This window comes from Falco punctatus (genome assembly GCF_963210335.1).
Source record: "Falco punctatus genome assembly, chromosome: 9".
Classification (NCBI taxonomy): Eukaryota; Metazoa; Chordata; class Aves; order Falconiformes; family Falconidae; genus Falco; species Falco punctatus.
In genome coordinates this window covers 31,417,331-31,444,620 of record NC_137589.1, presented here as the reverse complement: position 1 = coordinate 31,444,620, position 27,290 = coordinate 31,417,331, and the positions used below count along the sequence as shown (strand labels likewise).

At 47.4% G+C, this 27,290-nt stretch overlaps 1 protein-coding gene across 6 annotated transcripts in view; it reads right to left on the bottom strand.

Moving 5' to 3' along the window:
- SORCS3 (sortilin related VPS10 domain containing receptor 3) overlaps nt 1-26,682 on the bottom strand; it is a 312,444-nt gene extending 285,762 nt beyond the window's left edge. For 5 of the 6 annotated variants that reach the window (XR_013930611.1, XM_080403456.1, XM_080403458.1 and 2 more), the window contains exon 1: nt 18,027-26,682. Coding sequence is in view for 4 of the 6 variants with exons in the window: in XM_080403456.1 (XP_080259582.1) it covers nt 18,027-18,620 (594 nt within the window). In the remaining 2 variants the exon portion in view is untranslated. Of the gene's footprint in view, nt 1-8,860; nt 17,770-18,026 lie in introns of those variants that run through there. The other variant, XM_080403459.1, reaches the window with a different exon arrangement.
- Between the last annotated feature and the right edge of the window lie 608 nt (nt 26,683-27,290).

The window sequence follows — 27,290 nt, the reverse complement described above, 5'->3', positions numbered from 1 at the left end:
TAATTCATTTTAAATAATCAGACTAGGGCTCTCCTCCCGGCACCAGGAAAAGTCTCCAACTCCATACATATTCCACATTTAGAAATGAAATTATGTTTCAAAAAGCAAACCATAAATTGAATTGGAACATCTGTGCAGCAGCTTTTAGACTACAACCTCCTGCAGACTGATGGGATCACAACCAAATAGGCCACAAGTCTCACAACTTTCACTTCCTTTAAACTTCCATTTTCCTTTCTTAAATTCCTGTTTATGCAAACCCATTAAACACAGGAAAATTAAGATTGAAAAAATATAATAGAATGGTTCGTATTTGTTGCTTGCCTTGAACAGCAGCCAACACCCAATTCTCCATAGGAAGGAGAAACAAAAAGCATCTTAGACCAAATCTCAGCTGCAAATAGCTATAGGTAACAGTGCTTCTCTAGTGATTTTCAACAGTCAGTCTCAAAGAGCTTTGCAAAGGAGATTAGTTTCCTCCCACAGGTGAAGAAACTGAGGCACAGAGGGGAACAGCTTGTCAGTGGTTAATGTACAGGCTAAAAGATGAGCTCATACATATTTTTCCATCCTGTACAAGCAATGCACGTGTGAGTTCTACCCCACTGCTTCCAAAGGCACTCATGACTGCATTTCAGTTTCAACTTAACTTTGGAGTAAAAAAAAACAAAAAAAAACCAACAAAAGAGCCCTTTAAGCAAAATGAAAGCATTTGCCAAAAATATTTTCTTGGATCTCAGAAACAGGACCAAGTGATCTAGACCTGAAGTGCAACTCCACCTCTACTCTTGAACACACCAACCTCCCAACCTACCCATCATAACTTGATGAGTTTCTAAACAGGACAAAGAAGAGGGAGTTTTATTTTAGGTTTTGTCAACTGCTGTTATTAGCAAAAAATGTTGCCAAACCCACATTATAAAACAAACCATACACACATACTTTTCAGTTTGGATTTTTCAGTTTACAATTTTTTTCCACAAAAAAAACCAACACTCTAAAGTAACTGTTACTTTCTGGCCACCTCCAGAACAGCATGTAAACGTCTGCCCTGCTGACTGACAAGCTGACATCAGCAAGGTAATTCCTGTAATTAAAATAAAGCAACACTACTTACTAGTAGGGCCTGCATCAGACACTATAATCTAAATGGCGCTCCTTGCTTCCCTCCAGCAAGAGCACATGAGCACTGAGACCTTCTTTTACCAACTTTATACCAAGACACAGCATAACACAGAAAATCAGAGGGGGTATTATCTTCAAGCATAACTTTTTTTTACAGTCAAATAGCAACTTAGTAAGGCCAGCATATTTTATATCTCCTAAATTGTGCTGAATTTGCTTTCATAAGAATTTAAGTACAAATGCTTTGTTTAACCTTTTAAAATAAAAATCTCAGCTTTTCTATTAAAAAATAAAAATCTCAGCTTTTCTATTAAAAAAATCCTTTAAACAATTTTTTAAAAATTAGGGAGATGTGGGGTTTTATTTGGTTGTTTGTGTTGGGTTGTTGGGTTTTTTATTTATGTTTGGATTTTAGGTCAGAATGACAGTCTATGTTTGATCTGAGTCATAATCTAGGGAGACCTGTCAGGGTGGAGATGGGGGCTAGGGATTAAGCCCATTTTTTTCCCTTCTATCAACTGCCCCACACACACTCAAAAACACCAAGCTGAGGTGTAAGTTATTTGCAGAGCTCTGTGTACTACATATGCTTGATACCAGATAGATGCTAGATGTGCCAGATACAGCTGTGTTACTGAGCAATGTCAGATATGTGACATTGGGAATAGATGGACTTTTGGTCCCATCCAGCCCAACTGATCTTATGTTCCCGGGCACATGTCCAAAACCCATTAAACTCAATAGAAATGCAAAGAATTCACTGCTTTGAGTCAGATCTTGTATGACAACTGACAGGAACAGCTAGATATATTTAACTTGTTATGGAGAAGAGTTAATGGGAATTTGCTGTAATAAATATACCACCTTTACTGGACTGTTTATTTGTGCTTTAAGTCATTCAGCCTCAAGAGCTAAGGAGCTGTAACTCCCGAGCCAAAGCCCAGATGATTTCTCTAGGCTTTCACCAAGACCCTATAAAGCACTGGCTGCACTCCTGAGATAAGCCAGCAGGACGTGACCTAGTAGGGAACCTAAACCCAGGACCAGTGAAGGACCAGCACAGCATGACTAGAGATGGTCATTGCCACCATGGAAACTCAGAAAAGCAATTCAGAACATAGGCAATGGGCCAAGCAGCAAGAGAACTTGCCACACCACAAGCCAGGATGGTCTCCACCAAGGCATTAAAGAAGCCTCATTTTTGTTCGACATGCTGTTTGGACACTGCTTTGTGGAACTTTGCAACTGAAGCCCTCCTCATCACTAAAAGCTACTTCTAAAGGACTGTGTTCCTGGATTACTCAACCCCTTCAAGAGAAAGCCCTCTGCTTCACCACCAGCTCAATGGCTTATGACATCTGGTGATTTATCACAGCATTAATGCTTTTCTGGTTGCTGTCTGTTACAAAACGCAGGTTGAAACACAGCCATGCAGATGGAAGAGGCTTTCTAATTCCATCCTGTTTAAGACTGCCAGCAGCCAGAGAATTGGAAGGCATATAGGTCTAATTCTCATCTTACTGACACTCCATCAGTGTATCACCACCAGCTTTGAAGGTATCATTGTTGCCATACTCCAGCATCAGGAAGATTAAAAACAAGCCCTTGAAATAAAACATGCTGCTCTGACAGAAGCCACTGCTTCATCAAACTAAGGTCCTTATCAAGGCAAGGTTTTTTTACCTTACCTTACCAAGGATTTAAACCAAGCATAGCAGTTTCATTAAAGAGAAAGCATAACAGAGACCAAAGGGTTCCAGTGACAAGTTACTCCAAGCAGAACTGTGAGGATCCAGAACAGCATTTCCAATCTGGCAAAAGGACTGCACACAGCACTTAGGCTGTCTGGCCAAATCTGCGTACTATTTATCTACCCAGCCAAAAAAATAAATAAATAAATTTCCTCATAGCAGCTGTTTCTCCAGCAAGCGCAGAAGAGCCTGTAATGCCAGCTCAAGGCTACAGAACAGCACAATTTTCAAAAGTCTGGTTTGCTGGTTTATTACGAAGTGTTCTGTCCCTCCAACTTCCATTCAGAAAAGTGGTTGCGACCTCAAAACCACAGCTCCTCATAGGCAGTGAGGATCCGTAGCAAAGCAGTGAGCTGAAAGCACACAGTTGCCTGAGAGACTTTGGGAGATACGGTGTGCACTAGGAATGGACACCCGCCTTTTCTCAGAACCAGCACACTAGCATTTAGAATAATTTATTTTCACACTGACATTTTCATTAGAAATACTCCAAGAAGAACAGAGACTTGGCAAGTCCAACGCACCAGTTTCCATGCTAAAGTGCCCAAATCACTGGTAGCCAATGAACATCAATGTTTGCATTGCTAATCCCAGCAACAGAGGCACACATTAGTGCACTCCAGCAAATTTATACTTGAACATCCACATTTCCCACCAATGCAGGACAAGGAGAAAGATACTTGCCCAAACTATGGCAATACCTCAGTCTTCCTCCCTCAAGTTGCAGACTTAGTCATGTTCTCCACAATCAGGCAACTCATTTCCACTGTCCCAAGCTCAGGGCAATAGAAAAGAAAACCCGGGGTGGGGGGGTGGGGCTGGAGAAAAAAAACCAAAAACCCAACAAAAAAAAAACCCAAAAAGTCAAGAGCATAAAGCCAAGGAGATACATAAAGATGCACACTGGCTACACTGAGGCTGCACACAGAAATATTCACATTAGGGTCCTGTTCACACTAGTATAAATCAAGCTCTATTGGAAAAGCACCAGCATAAAATCACCGTAAACAAGAGTGGATTTTGGACCATGAACATCAGCTGAACAGTACCCCTTCAAAGGATAATATGTATTTACTGACATCCTTCATCCCCCTTCAGTTAATGGAAGGACGGACCATTTAACCAGTGGTCTAAAGCTTTAGCTTGTATGACAGCAATTTATGCACCCTGGGAGGTGAGAATGACAGGTTCAATTCTATCAACGTAAATAGGTAGGAGAAATGTCTCCTGAAAGCATTTCTCTGCCCAGCTTTTACCAGAGACAACTCCAAGTATCATTCAGCCACGGCGTATCTAAATTGATCATGATGCAGACACTTGCACACCGACTCCAAATAAATGCTGTCCTCCCTTCTCTCCAAGTGGGAGTTAGGCCTAGCATAGCATCAAAACACTGCTTAAATTCCCAGTAGTTCTGCATACCTTGCTCAGGAGACCATATTTTTCTTCTGGTGCTAATTCCTTCCATTAGGTTCATCTTCTGTCCCTGCCTCGAGCAGGAGCTGCCACAGCAGAAGGATGCACAAGGAAAATGCATCAGTACAAGTCAAGCGCAAGTCTGTCTCTGGAGGGAGAGCATTTAAATAAAGAATGAACCTGAAATAGCTACCAGCTTCCCTGTAGCCAGCACTGTCTGTCAGCAAGAATTCACCACAGGGGACAATCACGCAGAAGCAGCAAAACTTCTCCTGACCCCACATTCAGGAGGTAGAAAGTGAGCAAAAACTGACCAGTGCACCACCCCAGAGACTAGCACAGGCCAGTGTCAAAAAGACAGAAACAACAGAAAAGGCCATGTCTTCCCCAACACAGCTGATCATCTGTGGTCTGTAGGAGCAGGGAATGCCCATGCTGGCTCCTCTTCAGGGAGTTCATATGCAGGCAAAAACAAACAGCAAGGTTATGCCATCCATATTACATATAGCATCCTTTAAAGACACAAGATTTGTGCAACGTACTGTACATACACCTGGTGGAGCAGGGGAAGCCTTTCTTGTTCCCAAATGCTTACCATTAAGCACAGTTTTCTACTTATCTCTCAAAACCCTACAATATCACAGGCATTTTCTGAAAAAAATGCTTTTAGCAAGGACAGACCTCAGCTACTTGCCAGCTTTTTTCCACCTTGCTACCTTACCTTCACATCTCCTGGTTAGTTAGATCTGCAGTTGAGAGCAGAGAAGAACTAACCCCAGGGGAGGCACGTGCTTTACGAGAGCTCAAAATTCAGCACATGAACAACCATGTTTAACCTAAGAAACTTGGTGTATAACTGAGGGCTGCTAAGGTCCAGCTATGCCAGGCACAGAAAAAACTTTCACTCCTGGCTCATAGCAGAGGCTATATGAGCCACTGCAACTGTCCGAAGGCAACAGCAAGGGAAGGAGAAGGAAGGGACCTGCAATCCCATATAAAGGGATTAGGACACATGAGCTACAGCAGGAGGGTGTAGAAAAAACGGAGGAAATGCAGGCGAAATCATACTACAGTCCCAAGTCATCTCTGTTTGCATGGTACTTACATTTTATCTAGTTAAATAGTTATGTACCTAGTTCTATAGTTACCAGGTCACATATCCTTACACACATGTAAACACTGACATAGTATCTTCTACATTTCTAAAACACATTTTTTATAAGCACATAGTGATTGAAATGGAATTTTAGAAGATGTCAAAAGCCCTTCCCGTCCTCCTCCTCTCAGGTGCTCACAATGCAGCTGATTGCGATAAACACAGGTATAGTTTTATACTCAGCAAGTTTCATACTCAAACATATTCACTACCAATGGCAATAAATGTTACAGTCAATTCTTATAGGTAAGAAAGCGTTAGACAAAGTGGTTCCCCATGACCTGCCAAACAAACCACACCGCATGCTTTCATACGCATATCAGCTCACTCCTGCACCCTCACGTTCCATGGATCAGCTCCTGCCTCTCACCTTTGTCCCCACTAGGACGAGCGCATAAAGAAACCTCTGCAGCTCATTCAAGCCCCAGCCTGAGAAGAGCCCTCACTAGTCAGCAATTTCCATAACTGCTAACCCTTGTCTTTGGGGAATAAGACAAGAATTTCTCATTTTACAGCAGATGTAGCATTCTCAAATGATCCAATACTTTATTTTACCATCTAACATTCGATCTCATTCTTCAGCACTGGAGTTAGACCTACATCTTTCCCCTTTCTGTGAGTTTTCACTGAGACACTTTCTCCCCAATCCAGATTATCACCTGTTTCCAGTAGCACTACAGGAAGCACATATAAAAAAAACCAAACTTTAAAATAAAATAATTTTTAAAAGCACACAGAAAGCTAAGAGTCACCAGACCAAAACTTCAGTGCAACCCAGAAAGGCAGGCTTTGTTACTTGTAGAATATGAGCTAGGAACAAGGAATGAAGATAATCTTAAATTAATTAAAAGCAAGGGAGGGTAGAATTGAGCCTGCAACAAAGAGATGCAGTACAAGCAAACCGAGAATGCTACTCTAGCAGCGATGTTGCCTTTTGATTAAAGGAACAGAGTTCCCAGGCAGGCTGGCAAAAACAATGGTGAGCACTACTAATTCCGTAAACTAAGGCTTCCTCGGTGCTGATGCTGTAGCTGTTTTAAGTTGCCTTCAAAAAGAAACAAAGTTTCAGCTTCGGAGGCAACAGACCATGCTGTCGGTGAGCCAGCCTGGGAGGGGTAACTGGGACCTGCGGGCCAATTTGAACTGAGTTCAATGGGGGAAAGAGGTCACACAGGTACAGAGCTCCTTCAAGTACAGCTGGGTAAAGGAGCAGGTCCTGGAATAATATCCAGACTGAACCGTAAGCCACCCAAGTGTCCATTCTCACAGCTGTCAGGGCTCCTGCTGATCAGTGCCTGGACCACAGCCAGCCCCCCCACACACCTGCGATGCTCAGCCAACTCAGCTCAACACATAAAGCGATGCACCGACTGCTGCTATTTACCGCTCCAAAGGGGCAGCGGAACGAGGGATCGTGGCAGAGAAGGAAAAAAAAAACAAAACAAAAACAAACAACCAAAACACTGAGAGACAGAAGAGTCCTGGAAGGGCAAAACAGTTAAGTGACAAGTGATGGGTGACTTCTGTTGCGTAGCAAAATCACCAGGCATTTTACTCATTTTCTGATCCTTCAGAGAGCAGACAGCTCTCACAGGACAGATAAGCATTCAGTGCAGCTGCTGGGGCAGAGCCACAAAAACACTCAGCAGAAATCATAATCTGGTGGGGTGCCTCGGCCAGACCTTTCCCTGCCACATTCCATATCCCATGCTTTTCTGAAAGCCCTTCTGTTTAAGGCTCAGCTACCCAGAAAAGTCTGGCCAACGATAATTGAACCAACTCCGTCATATCTCTAACACCTGATACAGCCACCACCATGACTGCATGGGGCTTTCTCCTGGTGTTGCTTCAATAGTTGCCAAAGTACGCTTGGATAAAGACTCTCTCTCTTCCAAAATAACTGTCCTCTCAAGCAGCATGGCTATCGTATTGGTTTACAATCTCACCATCTTATAGGCAAGCCTGTTTTCAGGCCAGATAGCAAATGCGGTTTTCAGAGACCTCCTGCCTGCCCCTCCCACCACATGCTGTTGAGCAAGGCTTCCCATGCACAAGGTCGCCATGCTCCTTTACATGCAGGCTCACCAGTCTCATGCCTTACACCAGGCTTTTGATACCCAAACAGAAGCAAACCCCACTGCTAACACAGAGCTCATGCCAGTGCAGATGGTAGGTGTGCCCAGGAGTGCAGGGATCCAGCCCCAGATACCCTTCTGCACCCCCATCCCCACTCCCACTATAGTGTCAAGTTCTACCAACATTTTACTGATTGGGAACAAAGCTAGAAAGACACTGTGGGTGACAGAACAAGGACCTTACCCCACACATACTGCCACAGCCCTCCACCTTGCAGAAGACTGACATAGGGAGACCCAGCCCAAGCCCCATCCAAGAGGACAGGAGGAAGATTTAATTGCCCCAGCTCACACAGGAGTCCTTCACCTGCACCTGGGATGGGGCAGAGACTTTCCCCCTTGGGCTGTGAAGTGTAATACAAAGGGTGGGGAAGCCACCTTAATGATTCCAAAAGCTAACAAGACTCTTGAACTTTGCATCCTACTACATTATGCCATTACAAGATGGCACAGACAGGCACACAGACCTGCATGTGGCCTGCTATGAATCATCCTAAGTTGTTCCAGCCCATTACAAACAAGCTGCATAATTCAGAGCCAGTTCCATGTGACCCCTTTCCTGTTTCTGTATTTCCAATGGAAGCACAAAATCACAGCTCCCACAGTTTCACCATGTCAGTTCTCATCCAGCTGAAAAGGAGCTGCAATCAGAAATAACTCTACCTGGAAAGTCATGCTAGTGAAAGGATTAGAACAGCAGATAAAGATGCTCTTAAATCACTTTCAGCCAGAACTTCGCAGTGTTTTAAATTAACTTGATCAATCTGTTAATGATTTTAGCTGAGCATGTTCCACTCTTCTATTGTTAATGAGAGTCCTGTTCTTCCCCCTCCTAGCTTCTCTTCTCACCTATTTTTCCTTTCTTTCAGGCAATCTCATCTAAAAATAAAATACATCCAGCATCTGAGCTATGGCAAATGAAAATAAGTCCTTTGTTATTAAGCCATATCAATAAGGGGCAGGCATCAGAAAACTTGCCTTCTAACTAGTTCTGATCAGCAGCACAACCCAGAACAGATCATTCCCCCCTCACATGCGTCAGTTTCTAAAAAAAACCAAACCAAACCCAAAACAAACAAAAACCATAATACTACTGCCCTTCCTTTTAGCGACCTTTGAAATACACAGCTGAAGTAGGCAGCGTAAGAGCTTTGTAAGTACAGTCATGTCTGTTACACTGTAAAAAATTAGCACAAAACTGGCTGGGTTCGGTGGTAAAGGACAGGAAGCCTAGAACAGAGAAATGCCCACAAGTACACAGTCATCCACCCCCCTACCTTGTGGAGAAAGAATTTCCCCCAGCCATCTGACACAGGCAAGTAAGGACTGCAGACAGGCAGCCCTGTTTGTCTGCACTAGATGATCTCCAGAGGTCCCTTCCAACACCAGCCATTCTGTGATTCTGTATTGATCACAGCTGGGGGGGGATTTTCCAATCAGGCACAAACCACAGGGAAAGGCTAACAACCAGTTAGAGCTCCCACTCCTTCCTCCCTGCACCCATGAGGTCCTAAAGCACTTTTGGCAAGAGCTAAATAATCATGTTTGATACATTCTCTTCCACCCAAAAGCTTTTGCAAATATCCATCCATTTTAAGCCTTGGGAACAGCCCTGGATGTGAGTTAACTCTTCCCTGTAGATCGGGAAGCCAAGGCATGGGGCGATGCACACCCCCATTAGGCACAACGGCAAGTCCAAAAATCACAAAGACAAACCTGCATGCACAGCCTGCTGGCCTCTGGCACACTAAGGAAGCACATCCAAACTCAACCGTGCTTTTCTCCCTGCCTTGAAAGTCAACAGGAGCTCTGTGCTCAAGCCTCCCACTCCACTAATCCCTCACTGGAGCCCTCTACCAACCCCCCACAAGGGACTCAGAAACTCTGTGTTTCCAGAGCACAGCAGCAGCATCACTGCGCTGAAACCATGCCAGCAGTACCCACGTGTCACAGGCGGGCGCAGCATCACAGGTGAGCACAGCCGTCTGACGCAGGGCCAAAGCAGATGCTTTTAGGATCCCAAGGCCTTTAGCCCGCCACTGACCTAAGCAATTTGCAGTGCTCGGTCTTCATGTTTCCAAGTCCCAGACATCCGTTTTAGTCCCAAGGAGGCCAGTAAGCGCAACCACCATGCAACCACTTTTCCCAGGAAGAAAGGTTATTTTGTCCCACCGTGCAGCAGCTGGGATGAATTCCAGCCCCTTCTGTGCTGCCACACTTGCAAGAAAAGAAAGAGAGGAACAAAAAAGCTAAGACTTGCACATCATCCTCAAAACTTGCTCAAAATATTGCAGAGTCCCAAGTGGCAGGGACCTGTCAGGACAAGCCTGTCCTCTGCAGCCCAGGCACCTGGGAGAGAGGCAACCAAGAGCAGCTCCCCTGCCCTCCCCTGCCAGCTGGGACTGCTGCAGGGGGCAGAAGGTGGGCAGCAAGGTGGGTCTGTCAGCAGCAGTGCTCGGGGCTATCCCGGAGACACAGCGGGGCACAGCCGGCGGGGCGACGGGAGCAGCACTGCTGCAGTCTCCAGGCCTGGGCTCTCATTGCTGCTTCCTGGCACCCCAAAGGTTAACATCACCCCTGCTGCACTGCCAGCAATTTACAGGCCACATCACTCAGGCTGGAGCAGGCGAGAGACCCCTGCACTGGGACGCCCACCCTCAAGACAAAGCTGGCAGCAACAACAGACCCCTCGGTGCAAGGCTGAGGTGCCTGGCCGCGGCCAAGTGCATGCCAGGACTATTTTCCTCTCTCGCAGAGGGAACCCCAGACAGCAAGAGTTTCACAGTCAGTGACTCCAGGCGGGTTTTCATATCAATATTTCAGCAGCGTCTGCCTCTCCAGCGGCATCCCCAGGCCCCAGCTCGCCCCCCGCCCCGAGCCGCGCCTCCCTCCCTTTAGCAGATGCCCACGCTCCCTCTAGCGCCCAGCCCCGCTCCTCGCAGCCTCGCCCACCGCCCGCACCCCGGGGCAGGGCAGCCGCGCTGGAGCTAATTAAAAGTGATGCTATTCTGGGCACTGAGGCCCTGGAGTGCTCTGCAGATCTGCCTGGCCAGCGTTCGTGTCGCTTATCAGAATACGAAGGAGAGAAAGCACCATGACAGCCTGCGTGTCAGGGAGGTCCTTGGGCAAGGGGGCTTTGCCGTCTCTTCAATGGGAGAGCGGTCAGGTCTCATTCAGCACTGAGAGGGGAGGACATAAAAGAGAGGTTTGATTATTCAGCATCAAACTTTTCTGATTTTTACTCTGTGCTGGGACTCTGCTGGCCACGAGGGCTGGGAATCGACTCCAAAAATGCCATAGCAGATTATTTATCAAATGTATTTAACACCCACACAGCCATGCTCTCCAAATGTGCAGCAAACTTTATTCAGTTCCCTCACAACCACTGCCTCCATAAAGGCAGGAAAGGAAATACTGCCATGCCCTTCTCTTTTCATGGAGGAAATGTTAACAACGATGCTGCAGCTTTCCCTGGACAAGAAGCAGAAGTTAGGATTTGGGAATTTGTTTGCCTTGAATTCCTGCGGGGAGTTGAAGCAAACCAAGAAACTCGCGTACAAAGGGGTGGCTTCAGCAAAGCAGTATTTTCCATCTAAGGGTTATTTCAGCTTAAAATCCCCGTTGGGCTCTGCCGAGTACATCACTGGATCAGTCTCCAGCATGACTTACAGTGTGGTTCAAACTCCCACCTCCCAGAGCCCAAGGAAGAGAGAGGGAAGCTTCAGCTGTGCAGAAGGGAGAAGGAAGCTCATCCACCCCCCAGCCCTGTGGCTGTAACTCAGAGAATGTGAAGTGCCCACAGGTCTCCCTGCTGTACTGCCCATGTTTCCTCCCCTCTGTACCTATTTTTTCATTCCTACTTACATTTTTTGCTGCTGTAGGGTACTGCAGGTTGAATTCTCAACTACAGTAAATTAACCTAGATCAGTCCTACATCAATTTACACTGAGGATCCAACCAAATACTTGGCTGCTTCTGAGACTTTCTGCATTTACAGCATTCAATGCTTCACAAGGAACACATTTAATTTACTGTCTCGATTAGAGGCAGGTTGGACTCCACACCTTTAAACACAGATTCTCACTGGAAGATAAACTGGACTGGGTCCCAGCCGATCCCAAGCCTTAACTCCATAACCGGCAGGTTCCTTGCAATTGTCCTAGAACAATCCCAACCACAAACTCAGGCTTGGCCTTCAATCCTGAAATGAACCTGGATTTGTAGGAGAGTACTAACTCTGCTAAGCATGTCCTGCTCTCCTGCATTCTATCCACAGACATCCAGGGAGCTTAAGGAGCATGACACTACGGTATGACTTAAGTAAATTCTTGACTGTTTGCAAGACTGGTGTCCAGTATCCTTTAGTACAACCAGCATTAAAGATCTTTGCTCCTTAACCTGTGCTTTGCCCATTAGATGACACTGTTTTCATATTTTTTCTAAAACATCTACTACTAATCCAGTTATAAATTTGGGCACTCTCAGAAAGTGTCGTCTTCCCACTGCCTTGAATTTAAGAAAATATTGTCTCATCTCACTTCCCTTTTGGGAAAAATTTCTCCTGCCTTACATCAATTATCTGCTCAAAACCATTTTCAAAATACTTTGTCATCTAATTGTGTGGATGTTTTCCATAAAAAAATTAATTAAAGAATCACATAGCCATTTCTGCTTGCATTTAAATCACCGTGAAAGCTCAGCCACAAATCCTAGGCCTCATTCCTGATCATGAAAAAGTCAAAGTACTGAGGCCTGAAGCGAAACTGCTGACAGGCACCTAGAACAGAAGCATTTCTGTTACTGAGCTCTGAGCCTCAGTAACATCGACAGCTTGCTGTGCTAGGCAGGGTAATGGCCCGGGGAATCTGCCAGCTTCACGGGATCCACAAGAAACATCAAGGCACATCCACTGGACATTGACCTGCCTTTGCAATGAAATCGGTCTGGAGAGAAATAACCCGAAAAATATTTTCTAGACGCCTTCTTCCTGCTCTACTGACTCAACGCAACGATAAAAGCAATTGCCATGCAAGAGTTTCATTTTTATTTCTCAATCTTCTGTTTGAATATTAATTAAAAATGGGTTGGCAAAGTCCTGGGGAAGGACTTCAGTGGCAAACTTCATTACCAAAGATAGCAGAAAAGTGGAAATGCATCAAGGCACTGCGACACAGCTGGCCCACCTTCAGTGGCAACAAGACCGTAACCTAGCCAAAGGCCATTTGAGAAAGAAACCATCTAGAATAGCAATTAAAATATCTACCAAATGCAGCGCAATTAATAAGGTTGCTCTGACACCATTTTGCGTTCTAGGAGTAAAAATTTTAGACTGAAATCCAACTGGACTGTTGGAGTAGTTACCCATGGCTGACAACTGAATGCAGCATTGCCTGCCTAAAGATTCATTTTCTCCCATTCCTCTCTTCCAAGCATAGCAGACTATTTGGAATTGCAAATATTGCCCATCTCATTCTGCCCATCACACACTGCATTGCTAGGCATCTTAATGAAAAACTACCTGGCACACAGCAAGCCCATCAGCCTCCCCAGCTTGTAATTCGCCATGGGAGTGAGTAATGTCTCAGCATCAAACCACCAGTACATTAGCAGATCACACCAGAACAGTGCCAAGAGCATTCAGAAGAATCATTCCCGGAAGAGACAGGCTTCAGCGCGAGAACTTGTACAACCTGCTTTTCACTGCCAGCCCTCAGAGCTCGCACAGTGTAAAGGAACAGCATCAGTGGTAGAAGGAGGAAAAGAATCGCAAAAGCCCATTCAGAGCAGGGTTGTTACCATCAGATCATGTCCATGAGTCTTGAAAATCTCCAAAGCCAGAGATCCCCAAAACTTTCTGATGCCTTGGTGCACCACTTTCTTTGAGAAGAAACTCCTCTTAATGTCCAATCTAACATATGTTGTGGTGTTGCCACATGTTAGTTCCTCTTCAACCACTACGAAAAGCTGCAGCTTCTTTCTAACTCTATTTCAGGTGGCTGTAGGACACCATAGTACTTTTAGCCTCCTCTTTACCAGAGCCTTGTCCCAAAGACATCTCATATTCCCAGTCTTGGAGTGAATCTCGCAACCATGTTAACTCTAGAGACGATAGCCACAGGCTTACTAGACCTCTGGACAAAACACTATAGTATGGCTGACAAGATAAAGCAAGGTCCCAGTTCAGTCTCCCACCAGCTCTCATCCTGCCTTCCCCAGCTTTCAGAGCCTGATCATACCATAAGCATCAATGCAACTGTGTGGTCTGCACAAGTAGCATCTATACTGTTCAATCACACTATACTTTCTCCAGGTTTATTTTCTGCACTGCCCTGAGATAAAAATATGCACTGCTGACATTCTTCCTACACTAAGGAGATTCCAACCCCTAGGATCACACAAGAACTTGGCCTGGCTGAAACAATCTGCAAATCTGCACATGCCTTAGTCAATGACCTCTCCTGCTCTTACTGTGATGCATTTTCACATTTTTATGTCTGAAGTCTGCCCCTGGTTACTAGAAAGACATGGGATAGCTAAAGCATACAATGATCATAAGCCAAGGCCTTTCCACGGACAATTAATTAAAAGTGTCTTCTAGAGGTAAAAAGAGAGCTAAAAATGTGCATCTTTGCTTATTATACCATGAAAAAAACCCCACACACAACACCACAGAATTTGTAGTACTTCCATCATGGAAAACGCATGGACAGAATTAAGTACTTCCTATAAACAGCTACATTCATCAGAGTGACAACTCTGAAACCTAATGACAACAGTCCCCATTTACCATTCCACTAGTGATCATATCAGGAGAGCAATCTGAGTAAGTGTGTTTTTCCACGGTAGCTTATTGAAATCTCTTGAAAAAACTATTGTCAAGAAACAAGATAGCGAGATTTAAAGCTGTAATAGCATCAAAGGTGCTGCTACTTATTTTTGCAGGTCCTTATCCTAGAAATCAGGGAGAGAGGAAGGAAGAAAAAAATAATCTAAGGAAACAGATCATCTTCACAGGAAGGTTGGAAAGAGCATCTGATCAGCAGAACGAGGAAAAATTTCATTCAATAACATAACCATCTAGAGAGAGGGGAAACAAGTGCAGAGGATGCTACTGCTCACCGAATGGCACACTTGTACACTGTGTGTGTTCAGAGAGGAATGGCTTCAAAAAAAGAATGGCTTGCAGATCTTCTGGGAATAATAGTAGTTTTCACTAAAAATTCTCCTTCCTTCAGAAAGACCTTGGCAAGAAAACATTTTATCTGATCTCTACCAGGTCCCTCAAGAGCTTCAGTGACCTCTCTTAATAAATGCTTCTTTTAGGGCAGACTGATACTTGACACCCAAGTACAACTCTCCTTTTTCTAGTATCAGACCCACTGAATTAAGCCAAGTTCCCTTCTCAAGAGCACAGAGAACACAAACCTGATTTCTACATGGAATAGTATTTTTGCATTTTCCTAACAATTTCCACTTGAAGGTCTTCAGGTATTGTACAAAGCAGAAATGAATTCTGCTCCACACCACCACTTTGTGGTAGCTAAGTAGTACTATCCTCATTTAACATGGAAGAGGAGATCCGGAGAGGTTAATTGTCTTTCCTAAGGTCACAGAAAAAGCCTCTGGGCAGGACAAAGCAGAGAAACCAAATTCCCCGATCTCACCAGCCTTTTGCCTCTATCCTAACCCTGACCTCGCTATCTGCAAATGGAGAAAACAAAAGTTTGTTGCCCGGAAGGGATTATTTTTTAACAAGTTAAATTGAGATTTGAGGGATGTGGGAGAAAAGGGGAATAGGAGAGGGAGGAGGATTTGCTCTTAAAATACTGAAAAAAAACCCACAGAAGGTTTAACATTCTAGGTAACAGGACATGCAGCAGCTGCATGATCTCCCTTTTATGGGGTATTTGTAGATCTATACGTCCCAGTTAAAAAAAAAAAACAAAACACACACGTTTTTATTACTGTGCTTTTCTCTTCTTTGAAAATCCATCCAGTTGTTAGGAATCCCCCAGCACTAACATCTGATTTGAAATATACTGTTTCATTGCATCAAATTTGACTTATGTTTTTAATAAATCCTAAGTGTCAAAAGCTCAGGTTTTGAAGTCCGATCGACTAACAGGGAATTGGTAAAAGCAAGCTGTACACCTCCTTGCTGCTTTGGTAGCCTGGAAACAATAGCATACAAACATGTCCTACCTGCTCCCCTAGGCACAATCATGACACATGAGTTAATATCTTTTGTCCATTTTCAATACACCTTGCTGCTGCTTTAGGTCTACCGTGACCTAAGAAAATATATGCTTTGAGGTGAGTGACTGGGAACCAGTGTGGCTGGCAAAAGAAGCCACACCGTTTCCCTGAGTGACCTTGGGCAAATAGCTTGATGCTCCTGTGCCACAGACACCCCAACAGTAGAATCAGGTAAAAACTGAACTGCAGCAGAAAAACAGGCATTGGATTCAGCCTTCTCTGCTAATAAATAAAAGTACCCAGGTTCAAGCATTTAACTTTCCCTCTACACTGTTTAAAAAAAAAAAAAAAAATCCAGTTAATCACTAAATGTAACGTGTTTTCTCCAAGAGACAGAAGAGAAAAATCCTCCAGATGCTAAGCCTCATATTAGAAAAATCACAAAAAGATAACGCTAGCCTTTATTAACACGCTTGCTTTTCCTTCCTACAAACACCACACTGGCAATAAACACCAGTCTTTTGCTTTTGCTTGTGCTTTTGAGTTGGAAGATTTCATGCATGGTATCTTGAGGTGTAAAATCTTAATGGGAAGTCATGAACAATCAAGACATTTTCCTTTATAAACCTCCTCAATCACCTGGAGTTAAAGAATAAAAGAAACTAGTTATTTAAGTGGCATATTCCTGTAAAAGAAACCAGGGCAGGAGGGAGAATTTTGTGAAAATCACTTTCTGACCTGTGCTTTAGAGAAAATAACCTTTCTTTTCCCTGCAAATGCCTACAGATTTAGTTTTCTCTGCTACTTTAACCAGAAATAGTCAAGGCTATTGGAAATCCATCCTGGGAAGGGATGGAGGGGGATTTTACCTTTTTTTGCTCAACACCCCTTGCTTCAGCACCAAAATGAAACAAAAGAGAGGACATAGAGGTTTTTTTACATGCCGAGTTATATTAAAAATAAATAATCCTAAAGAGAAGTACTGTGCCAAAATATACCATGCAGCTGTTTTCTCCTGAATGTTTGCTTTCATCTTTAACGAGAGTGGAATTCATGTCTGGCAAGCACAACTACCTTTAAAAACTGGTTAAATCAAAGTAACATCTACATTGCTGTCAGAATTATTGCCTAAGCAATAATAAATAGAGCAAAAAAACTTCCAGTCAAAGAAACAGAGGTGGTTGAATTGTACATTATGAAGCTATAGCTGGTGCGTAGTTAGACAGACAGACAATTTGCTTTTTAATGACTACTGAAAATCCAACTGATCCGTTTTATGCTGTTAATTGCTTTATGCCTATTTCCAATAGTGGCAAAACAATAAAAGAGGCATTTTCAAGGCAGTAACAAGCTATAATAATCAGAATAACGGGAATATTTTCACCAGATGTAAAGGTTTCCTGGAGCCCTTTAAATTACACCTGTTCTCTGACTTCACATCAGCATGGAAAGAGCATTTCTGATACCAAGTGAAAAGAAAGTTGAAGTTCTGCCCGCAGCCATCTGCCGGGCGTTGCAGAGCAGGGTGTGAGGGAGGGCCCGGCCCTGCCATGGCACGATGGCGTGTGGGCTTTTGGGACACCACACACGGTCCCGCAGACTTTTGGGGCCACCTCAGCGACTTGTTATCAATTGACTTCAGGGAAAAGGCATGCAATGCCATCGATTTTTGATAAACTTTTCACCGCGTTGGCAACTACCTGCCTCCTCTCCAAGCCCCTTAACGTGTGTGGGGGCTTTCCAGCCCTTAATGAATTAATGGGATCTGTCCTGGCACCTGCACGCAGAGCCGGAGGGGGGGGGGGGGGGGGGGGTTTCCACCACCGCCGCGCATCAGTCGCCCCCCCGGCACGGAGGCGGCGATGCGTGCCGAGGTGGACATGGCATGTGAAGAGGTGGAGGGGAAGGGGACCCCGCTGGGAGGCACATGGGACAGCCGGCGCGGGGAGCGGGATCCCGCAAAGCACGAGGCTCCGGGCGGCCCGGCCCCTGCGGCAGCCCCTACTCAGCCTTGGGGGGCGGGGGGCAGACAGCCGGTCCCACTCTCCTCCATCTCTCCCCGGGAAAACTTTTCTCTTTCCCCGCGGCCATCGCTCCCCGTCCCCTCCCGCGGCGGCACGAGCACGGTGGCCGCCAGGCGCCCCTCTGCCCCCGCAGCCCCCCACCCCGCCCGCGGCCGGGCGCCCGGCTCCCCCCTCCCCCCGCCGAGCCGAGCCGAGCCGGCCGGGTGCCCGGCGCGGTACTCACGCTGCTGTTGTGCCCGGACCAGTGCACCATGGCTTGGTTGTGCGCCGCGTCCCCGCTGAGCGCGAAGGTGGTGCTGGCCAGCCGCAGCTCCTCTGCCCCTCGCAGCCGCGCCGCTCTCCCCTCCTCCGGGGGCCCGCGGAGCTGCGCCCGGCCGCCGCGCTGCCCCTCGGCCGCGGGCACACCCCGGCCGCCGCCCGCCGGCAGCGCCCGGCGCCCCTCGCTGCTCCGCCGGGTCCGTGCCGCCGCCGGGCCCCGGGCCCCGGGCGCGCCGCCTCCCGCCCCCGCCGAGCGGAGCGCCGCTCCCCGCGGCCCCGCGCGGCCCCCCGGCTCCCCGCCCGGCAGCGGTTCCGCGGCGGCCGCCGCCCCGGCCGAGCCCCGCGCTCGGCCGCCCGGCCAGCTCCGCCATCCCCGCGGCGGCGGCGGCCGCTGCTCCTGCCTAAGGCGAGGCGAGGCGGGCGGCCAGGAGGGCGATGGAGACGAGCAGGATCCGCAAGTTATCTCGGCGCCGGTGCAACACCAGGAGAGAAGTAAGAGCCATGTCCAGGCGAGAAAAATGGTGTGGCAGGTCGGAGCGCAGCTGGTCCCCTTCTCCATGCCTTTGCGGAGCGAGTCGGGGGGCTTGGAGAGGGAGGGGGGACCAGGCGCTGCGTTTAGAGCTTTTTTTTTTTTTTTTTAAGGAGAAAGGGGCCGGATTCTAATTATAATAATTATTATTTGCGAAAGGCTCCTCTTTCTCTCGCTCTCCGTCTTTCTCTTCCCCCTTCCTCAGCCTCTGAGACGATGACCAGGGGAAAAAAAAAAAGAAAAAAAAAGAAAAAAAAAAAAGAAAAAAAGGAAAGAAGAAAAAAAGAAAAAAAAAACTCTCTCCTCGGTAGTTGGATTCTGTTCCTTACTGTTGGTGGATTTTTTTTTTTTTTTTTGAAAAGTGCTTTTCAGTGAAACTGTTCACGTTCAAGGATTTGATCAAGTGAGAGGGTAACACCACACGGGGGGAGGAGCCCCGAGCGTTGCCAAGCCGCCGCCGCCGCTGAAATACACCGCCGAGTCACCAGCCGCGCTGCGCCGCGCCGCGCCGCCGGGGGCCGGGAGCGGGGCCGGGGGCGGGAGCGGGACACCGCGCCGCGCCGAATCAGCGGGAGCAACACCCAGCTTTTCTCCTGATTCGGTACGTGTGCTCCTGCCTGAGACAAAGCAGCCGTCACTCACTGTTGTGCCTGATGTGTATTTACATATACGTATTTACAGCAGCATAGGTATTCCTCGCCCTGTATATATGCATGCACGAAGACTGGGTATGGGTAAGGGGCGTAAGGCAGCGCAGCTGGGATGAGGAGCTGCTGGGTGACAGCGTGCCCACGGACTCGGCCATCCAAGAGCACCGCTCCAGAGCCGGCTCCGGGCATGCGGATGCGCCTATCCCGAGCTGAGCCTCCCGGGAGGGGGAACCCCAGCAACCTCGCCACCGTCCGGGAAGGGAGACTAGCGTGATTTACTGGCGGCGGGAGGGGGGGGCGAATAACCGAGAAAGGGCAGTATCTGCAGGCGGCTCGCTGCAGCAGCAGCTCGGGACCGTGTCGGGGGAAGGAGCGAGGGAGATGCAGTTCTGTAGGTGACGGCAGCGGAGCGCTGCCGCTCCCGTCGCGGGGATGGAGCGTTTCCCCGGGCAGGACACCCGCTCTCTGTCGGCAAAGCCCAGGGAGCCTTTGCAGCTTCAGCCCCCGGACGAGGTGCGAGTAACCGCAGGGTGCGCAGGGGAGAGGGCAGGCTGCCGCCTCCCGAGGGCCACCCTTGTCACAGCCACCTGTGCCTGTGCCACGTCCCGCCGGAGCGATTCGTTGCAGCAACACGTCGGCGCTTTCTCCTCAGATCAAACCCACGGCCGACCTTACCCCGTTCCCCTCCTCCTTTAGAAAAGTGTCGGCAATTGGCGTTCTGTTCGCTGTCCCACCCTCCCACTTACCCCACCAGCCGTTCCCTGCCGCCCAAGGACGGACCCGCTAACCGCACGGCTCTCCCCGCTGCCTCCCCCCCACCACCGCCATCCCAGATCCCGGAACGGGGACGGCTCAACAGTTTCCCCCGTCTAAGGCGCCACCCCGTCAGGGCGCGGAGGGAGAGGGGGACAGGGGACGGGCCGGTGGCGGCTGTGTCCCCGCGGGGGGGCAGTTTCCCTGCCGGCCGGTGCCCCGCCCGGCCCGGGGGGCGGTGTGCCGGACCCTGCCGCCGCCGAGAGCCAGAAGCCGGCCCGAGGGGGGTAGCGGGACTGCCAGCACCGCCGGCTGCTGCCGCTAAATGTGGTTCCTGCCGGAGTGGGAAGGGGTCCGGGGTGTGAGCCGGTGTCCAGAGAAAAGCGCCAACAGCTCCAGGAAGGCGAGAGGGTGCGGGGATGGGGTGGGGGGTGGCACGTCTACCCACGGGCACGGCCCTGCCTGTGAGCCGCAAATGCAAGGCAGGGAGGGAAAGTGGGAGGTGGGGGCAGGGGAAGCAAATCACCCGCCCCCAACCCAACGGATGTTATTTCTGGCTTGGAACCGGCTCCTTTTCAAACCACGCTGCCAAAATGTTTGGGAGATGACATTTCATTTGTGTGGGAGCAGTGACGTGGGCCTCAGCCAGAGCTGATCCATCAAACCTCGGGCGAGGGGATTGCACAAGTTACACACACCTGTGGCAGGGGCTGCCCTGCAGGCACAGAGCCAGGCCAGCCCCGAGACTGCACCCTCCTGCTGCTTGTAAAGGAACACATAGTATGGGGAAACGGGAAAGACCCCAACAGCCTCCCTTAGATCGACTGCTGCAAGAACGGTGTCCCCAGGCATGTGGCATCAGCCGCATGCTTGCCACCCCTGGATCTTGCCGTTGCTACGCACTGCGAAGGGATGCACTGCCCACCTAATGTCATCCTCCTACAGTGAGGCTGCAGCTGTAACACACAGAACTTCTTACAATTAAAGTTTCTCTGGTCCCTCTAGACGTAGCAGGAGCTCACTGCTGCTCCTGAAGATCTCAGCATGTCCGGAACCCCTATCCCCACAACGTAAAAGCTGCTGTGGGGCTAGCAATTGCCACTGCTTAGCCGTTGTGCTAATTCACCCGGTCCCGTTTACCTTTTGCTGGTCACTGTTAAGACCTAGTCCTTGTTCACACTTGGATCAGCCACTCATTTGTGCAGCGCCACCCCTGACTTCATGACCAAAGCTCACCCGCACTGAGACAGGACCTGTGGCTACATTTCTTCTCCCCATACCCTGCCTGCCTTGTGCACAGCTCAAGGCATTGCTTTGTCTCCATCACATTGCTCTTTGTCACTGGAAGAGCCCATCTGTGCTGGACATGGCACAGAATTTGATGGGCTTCATGCACAGCTGTGTTCACCAGCACTTTCTTTAGGGCAGTACTTTCACCATTCCGATCGCAGGTCTCTCCTACACTGCAGACTGAGGAGCTGTTTCTTGCGACAAAAATCACCCGCTGTGAATATCACCCACACCTACCACACCCAAGGACAATCCCAGACAATAAATTCATACCGTATTACCCCAGGCCCTCATTTCTCAGACAGATACCCACAGGAAGGGCTGGCATTTCTAAAGAAAATCCTAAAAACCCTCCATCAGTGCTTATTACTGATAATAATAGGACGCACAGCTGAAGTCCCACTGATGAGATTGACTTAAAATCTCCCTGCTCTGGATCTCCCAGCCCTTAGCAGCAGCCTCAACGCCAAAGAGAGAAGCGGCAGTGCTCTCTAATCCCTCTCCTTCCCTAGAAGACAAAGGTAACGTGAGCAACACCCCCATCTCCTGCACAATTCGCGAACTGCGTGCCCATCACCAGCGCAGAAAAGGGTTTTTTCCAGTTTGTACCATCCCTATTGCAAGAATATCAGGTTTGCTTCAAAACCTGGCCTCTTGCATGACATGGTGACAGTGAGGACGTCATTTGACAACCCTAGATTTGCACAGTCTCTATCCAAGAACAGAAATGGAATAGTTCAACACAGTACCCATTACAAACTGATTTAATCCCTGGTCTAATCCATTACAATCTGCTTTAATCTCTACCCAGCTGCAAACATCCATTCAAAGAAGCAGGGGTTGGTCTTATATTCTGTTGGACCATGTTGATTTTTAATTGATGCAAGGCAGCCATATGCCATAACACCAGGCAATGCAGTAGATTTCTAAGTAAGCAAGTAAGTAAATGTTCTGGAAGGGAAATTGTGGCACAGATATAAGGCAGCAGAACATGCCTATAACCAAGGGGGAACTGGGTTCAATTAAGGAAAGGCAGGCAATCAGGCAAGTAATGTTTGTTTGGAGGGGATGATTGGGATGGAAGAAGTCTAATGGCACTTAGGGACATGGTTTAGGGGTAGATTTGGCAGCATTGGGTTAACGGTTGGACTCAATGAACTTAAAGGTCTTTCCCAACCTAAATGATTCTATGATGTAAAGAAAGAAACAAATAGAGCCTGACAAACACTTAATGTAAAGCAGCATTAATCATTCAGGGGGTGGGGTGTCTTCCCCCCTCCCCCCCATTCTGTAACTTGTATTTAGAAAAGAAAAAAAAGTGAAACCAAAGAGTTAACTACCAACACACATGTCAATAATCTCACCACCGCTACCTCCACTGCTGTTTGTAGACTGACTCCCCAGCACCCACATCCCTTCTGTTTGCCCAGCTTTGCCCGTCATTGCTCCATGCCCCTCTCCTCCTGCAGCACTGCACAAATCCCGGGGAGGCCCCAGCGTGCCTCCCAGTCACTCTCACCCCGCGAAATTCCTACGTGGGAGCTGGGACCTTACTTGCTGGAGTCTGAAAGAGAGGAAGGTGGGGGTGGGGAAGAGATCATAACAGGAAAATTTAAAGTAGGAAAAAAAAGAATACCCCAGCTACACACACTCTTTTCACACACATACACCCTCCCCTGAAGGTCTCTTGCACTACTCAAGCCTTCCCAAGGGAGGAAATCCCACATGTGCTTGGAGAAAAATCAATGCTTGCTTCAGTTAACTTTAACCTATTTATTATGTGCGAGACCAGCCACTGGAAAACAAAGCAGCTCTGTGATAATGCCGTCTTGTTTACTAAGGAAAGGAATCTACCTAAACAAAAATCATTAAAGGCTGAAGTGTCCCTTTTTCCTCAGACTAAACCTCACCTGAGGCAGAGCCCCCCGATTTCTACCGGTACAGTGCTACCCCCACTATGGGACTGGTTTGCCCCTAGCACAGCCAGCCATGGTTTGCAGCAGACAGCCCGCCTCTGAAGCACAGCAGGCCCATGGCAGGATGCCTTTAGCACTGTCAGAGCTGCTGCAAAGCTCCTGAACAGGGGCTGCAAAAAAACCACCGTGCAAATTCTGCAAGAGGGAATCCAGCTCCTGCACTAAATAATGCAGTGGGAGCCCAGCAACCCAGCACTCGAGCATGCAACATGGGTATCACACACCAGCATGCCAAGGGAAGTGTTTTACACATCCTGGGTTATAGGACAGTGGTGGGACAATGTGGTCACAGCTGACCTTGGAGCAGGGTTCTCACAAAATAGTGGGTCCCCTTTGCTGCATCATAGCAATGCTATCTTCTTGATTGACACCATCCACACGATGTGCCAGAGGAGGAGAGGGTGTTACAGGCCACACTAGAACTGCAGCAGGTAGAGGCTTAGCAGAGTGAAGAACCACTTCTGCAGATCTCACCCTCAGGCTCAGAACTTCTCCAGTGTGAGCAGATGCAATGCCAGGTTTGGTGATCAGCCTGTCTGCATCCCTCCTTTTGATTTTTTCTATCCAAACAGCATGTCTGTGGGAGACAGAAGAGCCGCTTTCGTTCAGAAGTGTTTAGACAGCTCCACTATCTTCACTGGCTGCTAAGGCTGCCAAAAGGTGCGCAACCTGCACACACCAGTAAAGGACTTGGCAACGCACAAGAGAAGGCAGAGGTGTTCTGAATGCTCTGGGGAGATTCTGCAGGTTTTAGATCATGCTCCTAGTTGATATTGGGTTCTGGTGTTGGTCCTAAAGCCAAGATAAGAAAATCCCCTTCTGCTGATAATCAGCATCATCAGCAATGCCAAAAAGCTTATCAGAAGGGAATGAGTGCGTGGATTTGCAGCATATACAAAGATAAGTTGTGCAGCACACAAGTTCACTGTGTTGAACTCACCGTATGCTGCAGGTTACACATGTTTCTATCTTGGAAACCCTAGTCAGAAATACAGGATCCCCTGTCTTCCAGGTTTCAAATCGTCCAGGACCGCAGTAAGACCATAGATTTTCAGAAGCATTTGCCAAGTTTTTGAAAATATGCTCCTTAGCATCACTTAGAAATCCTGGGTCAGGACAGTCAAACCTACAGCTTCTCTTTCCCTTCTGAATTCAAGGAGCTCATCTAAAAAGCTGGGTCCAGCTGTGCCACATATAATGACAAGAGGCATAACCATGGCTTAAGACGTTATAATTTCCAAGGATATGCTGTGAGTACTAAGATATCTTATTTGGAGAATATCTGATTGAAAACAGGGAATGTGACTAATACTCCCTTGGTCATTGATTCAGAAAGAGTAAATGAAAAGAGTAAATCTCCTTTCCTGTCCCAAGGTATGGCTCAGTCTCACAGGTTTCATGGAGAAGAGTAATCCTCCCTACTGTTAAAGATTCTGAGCATCTCTCATCAGCTTTCCATCTCTGGTCGTTAATGAAGCCTCATGTTTATGACTGTTTAGGAGTGGCTTTTGCCACTAAGAAACAGCGCAAATACTGCCTTGCTGTGCAAAGAGTCTTTGTGAACATGAAACTTCCCCTCTGCTTGTTCCACTCCTTCCCTAGGGCATAGTGGGATCAGGAAAGGTTCAGGTCTTCTCTTCAAGACAGGACAACAGTGGCTACAGCTACCATGATTTTGGAGGCGTGAAGCTATATGAACAGGGCAAGGTTTAGCACAAAGAAACTTTTGGTAAAAAGGAATGCACAGTGCTATACCTTGCCCCCTCTTGCTGCTGGGTAAACACCCTTCAGACACTGTTCCTGTTGTGCCAAGGGAAGAGGTATCCATCCTTAGCCAACGTGCCTGCTGGAAGCAACTGGTTACGATCCAGTTCAGCCCCACTGCCCGAGCTGTGGGTTCAGATGACCCACGCTAACAGTCACCAGCCAGTTAAAGCATTTTCGCTGTTCCTCATTTTGACTGAAACAGGTTTGGGATAATGGAAGGAGCTTAGCTGGCACAATCTGAAGGTGTAGTAAAAAAGTAGTTGATGACTGGTACTGTCAGAGTAGGACTTGTCCCCATGACCCAAACATACTTCATACTTAAGCACAGGCTTTGAATTAGGTTTTAAAATCCACCAGATTTCACTACTCATTAAGGTGAGACCATTTCAGAAGTGACTAGCATTTATACAGCCCTCAAAAATAGGGATCTTGACAGGTCATATAATTCATTTACCTTTCTCTAAAACAGACTCAATTGCATTCAAACTAAAAGCACAGTACAATGTGCAACTCACAGCTAAAGTAGTAGGATGAGACCCAGTTAAAAGGGAGAGATTTTTGGAAGATGTGAAAACAGACAACAAAAGCTGTTGCTGTTGTTGCTCTAACAGACTCAAACTGTCCCTCCTCACCTTCCACTGCAGTGGAAGGTCTGTTGTCAGAGCCCATCCTTCCACCCTCTCAACAATCCCACTAAAAAAGTACCAACAGATAGTGGCTCTAAGCAAAAGAAAGAAATGGTAAATATCCCATACTCATCCTGTATCCTGATGGGAGTCCTCAAAAGCCTGTACCCTCTCCCGCCTTGAACATCTCCTTAGGCTCCAAATTTCAAATTAGGCTTCACATGGCTTGTAGGTTCAACAAAGTCAGCTGCTCCCACTTCAGTTCAAAAATACTAAATTTCTATGACTCCCCAGCATCTGCTGGTTGGGATCCTTTTTACAGACCAAACACTGAAGAAACATCAAATATTATCAGGTGTAACTAAAGTTGTGTGGGGTGTGCAATATCACATGTGTTTTCCCAGTCCCCACCAACAGATGCTACCATCTGAGACCCACCGATTTTTGCTTGACACGGATTTCCCTTCTAGAGCAATCCTAGGACCGTCTTATGGCAAAGGTCACTGTTATGATCCAAACATTGCAACCACAACATTCATAAAGCCCATTAAGGAGCAATCAGCCCTTCAGTGCTGTACTAACAGCTGTAAACCAAAATCCCCATAATGCCACAAGTCATACAACACAAACCGTAACTAAAGGGATAGCTTAGGAGCATGTCACTGACCACAGATGACCATGCCTTCTCCAAGCATTCCCATGCAGCACAGTGCTAACTCCCAGGGCAACCAGATAATGCCCTCAGCAACCCCAGCAGACTTGCTTCCTCCCCTAGTCTGGCAAAGAAGCCCCCAGGGAAGAAATTCAAAAGATTTAGCAGCTTAAAATAGAGGGACGCCAAGCATCAGCCACATCCAGGTCCTCGCAGGCTCCTGGCAAAAGTAACAGCAACAACCCACAAATCCACAAGGACTGAAAACTTTCTTGATAGCCTCCAGCCAACCGGATACTGCACAGGAGATGTTTTAGAAAACTATCCTGCCCAATTCCTAAGAAACAAGACAGAAAACTGACACAAATTGCTTTTCCCCACCCCACTGAGCGCATACTGGAGTAATGAAACTGCTGTGATCAGTGGCACTGAAATGGTACCCTACAATTAAGGCTCTGCTCTCAGCCCAGGTAATTCTTTCACTTTGTATCCTCTTCCAGAGAAATCTTTCCCTCTTCCACTCCCCCTTCCTCCCAGCTCGAGACAGACCTGGAAGGGGAAGGAGCTGTTTGTATTTCTTCTCCACTCGAGCTAAATCCAAATCAATTTGTGTGTGTGCATGTATGTATGTGTGCAAAGGCAGAATTTTCTTAGCAAGCTAGAGAGAAACAAGTCTGGCAGGGACCCCAGCTTTGATGATGGGACTTCACAGGAGAATGTTCAACCTGCCACAGCTTGGTGCTTTTTTTTTTCCTCCCACAACAAACACTACCTTTTAAAATTCTCACCTCTGGCAATTTCCTTCCCTTCTTTAAAGAACAACTCCAAATGAGAGAGAATTTAAACTACAGCATTGAGGGAAGACTTTGTACTAGTCAACATGAATGGAAGGGTGTATATTGAGTGGGAAAGAACAAAACGAGAAAGAAGTATTAATATAAAGAAAAACAACACAGAACTACAGCAGCAAGCAGGTGTTTCTCACC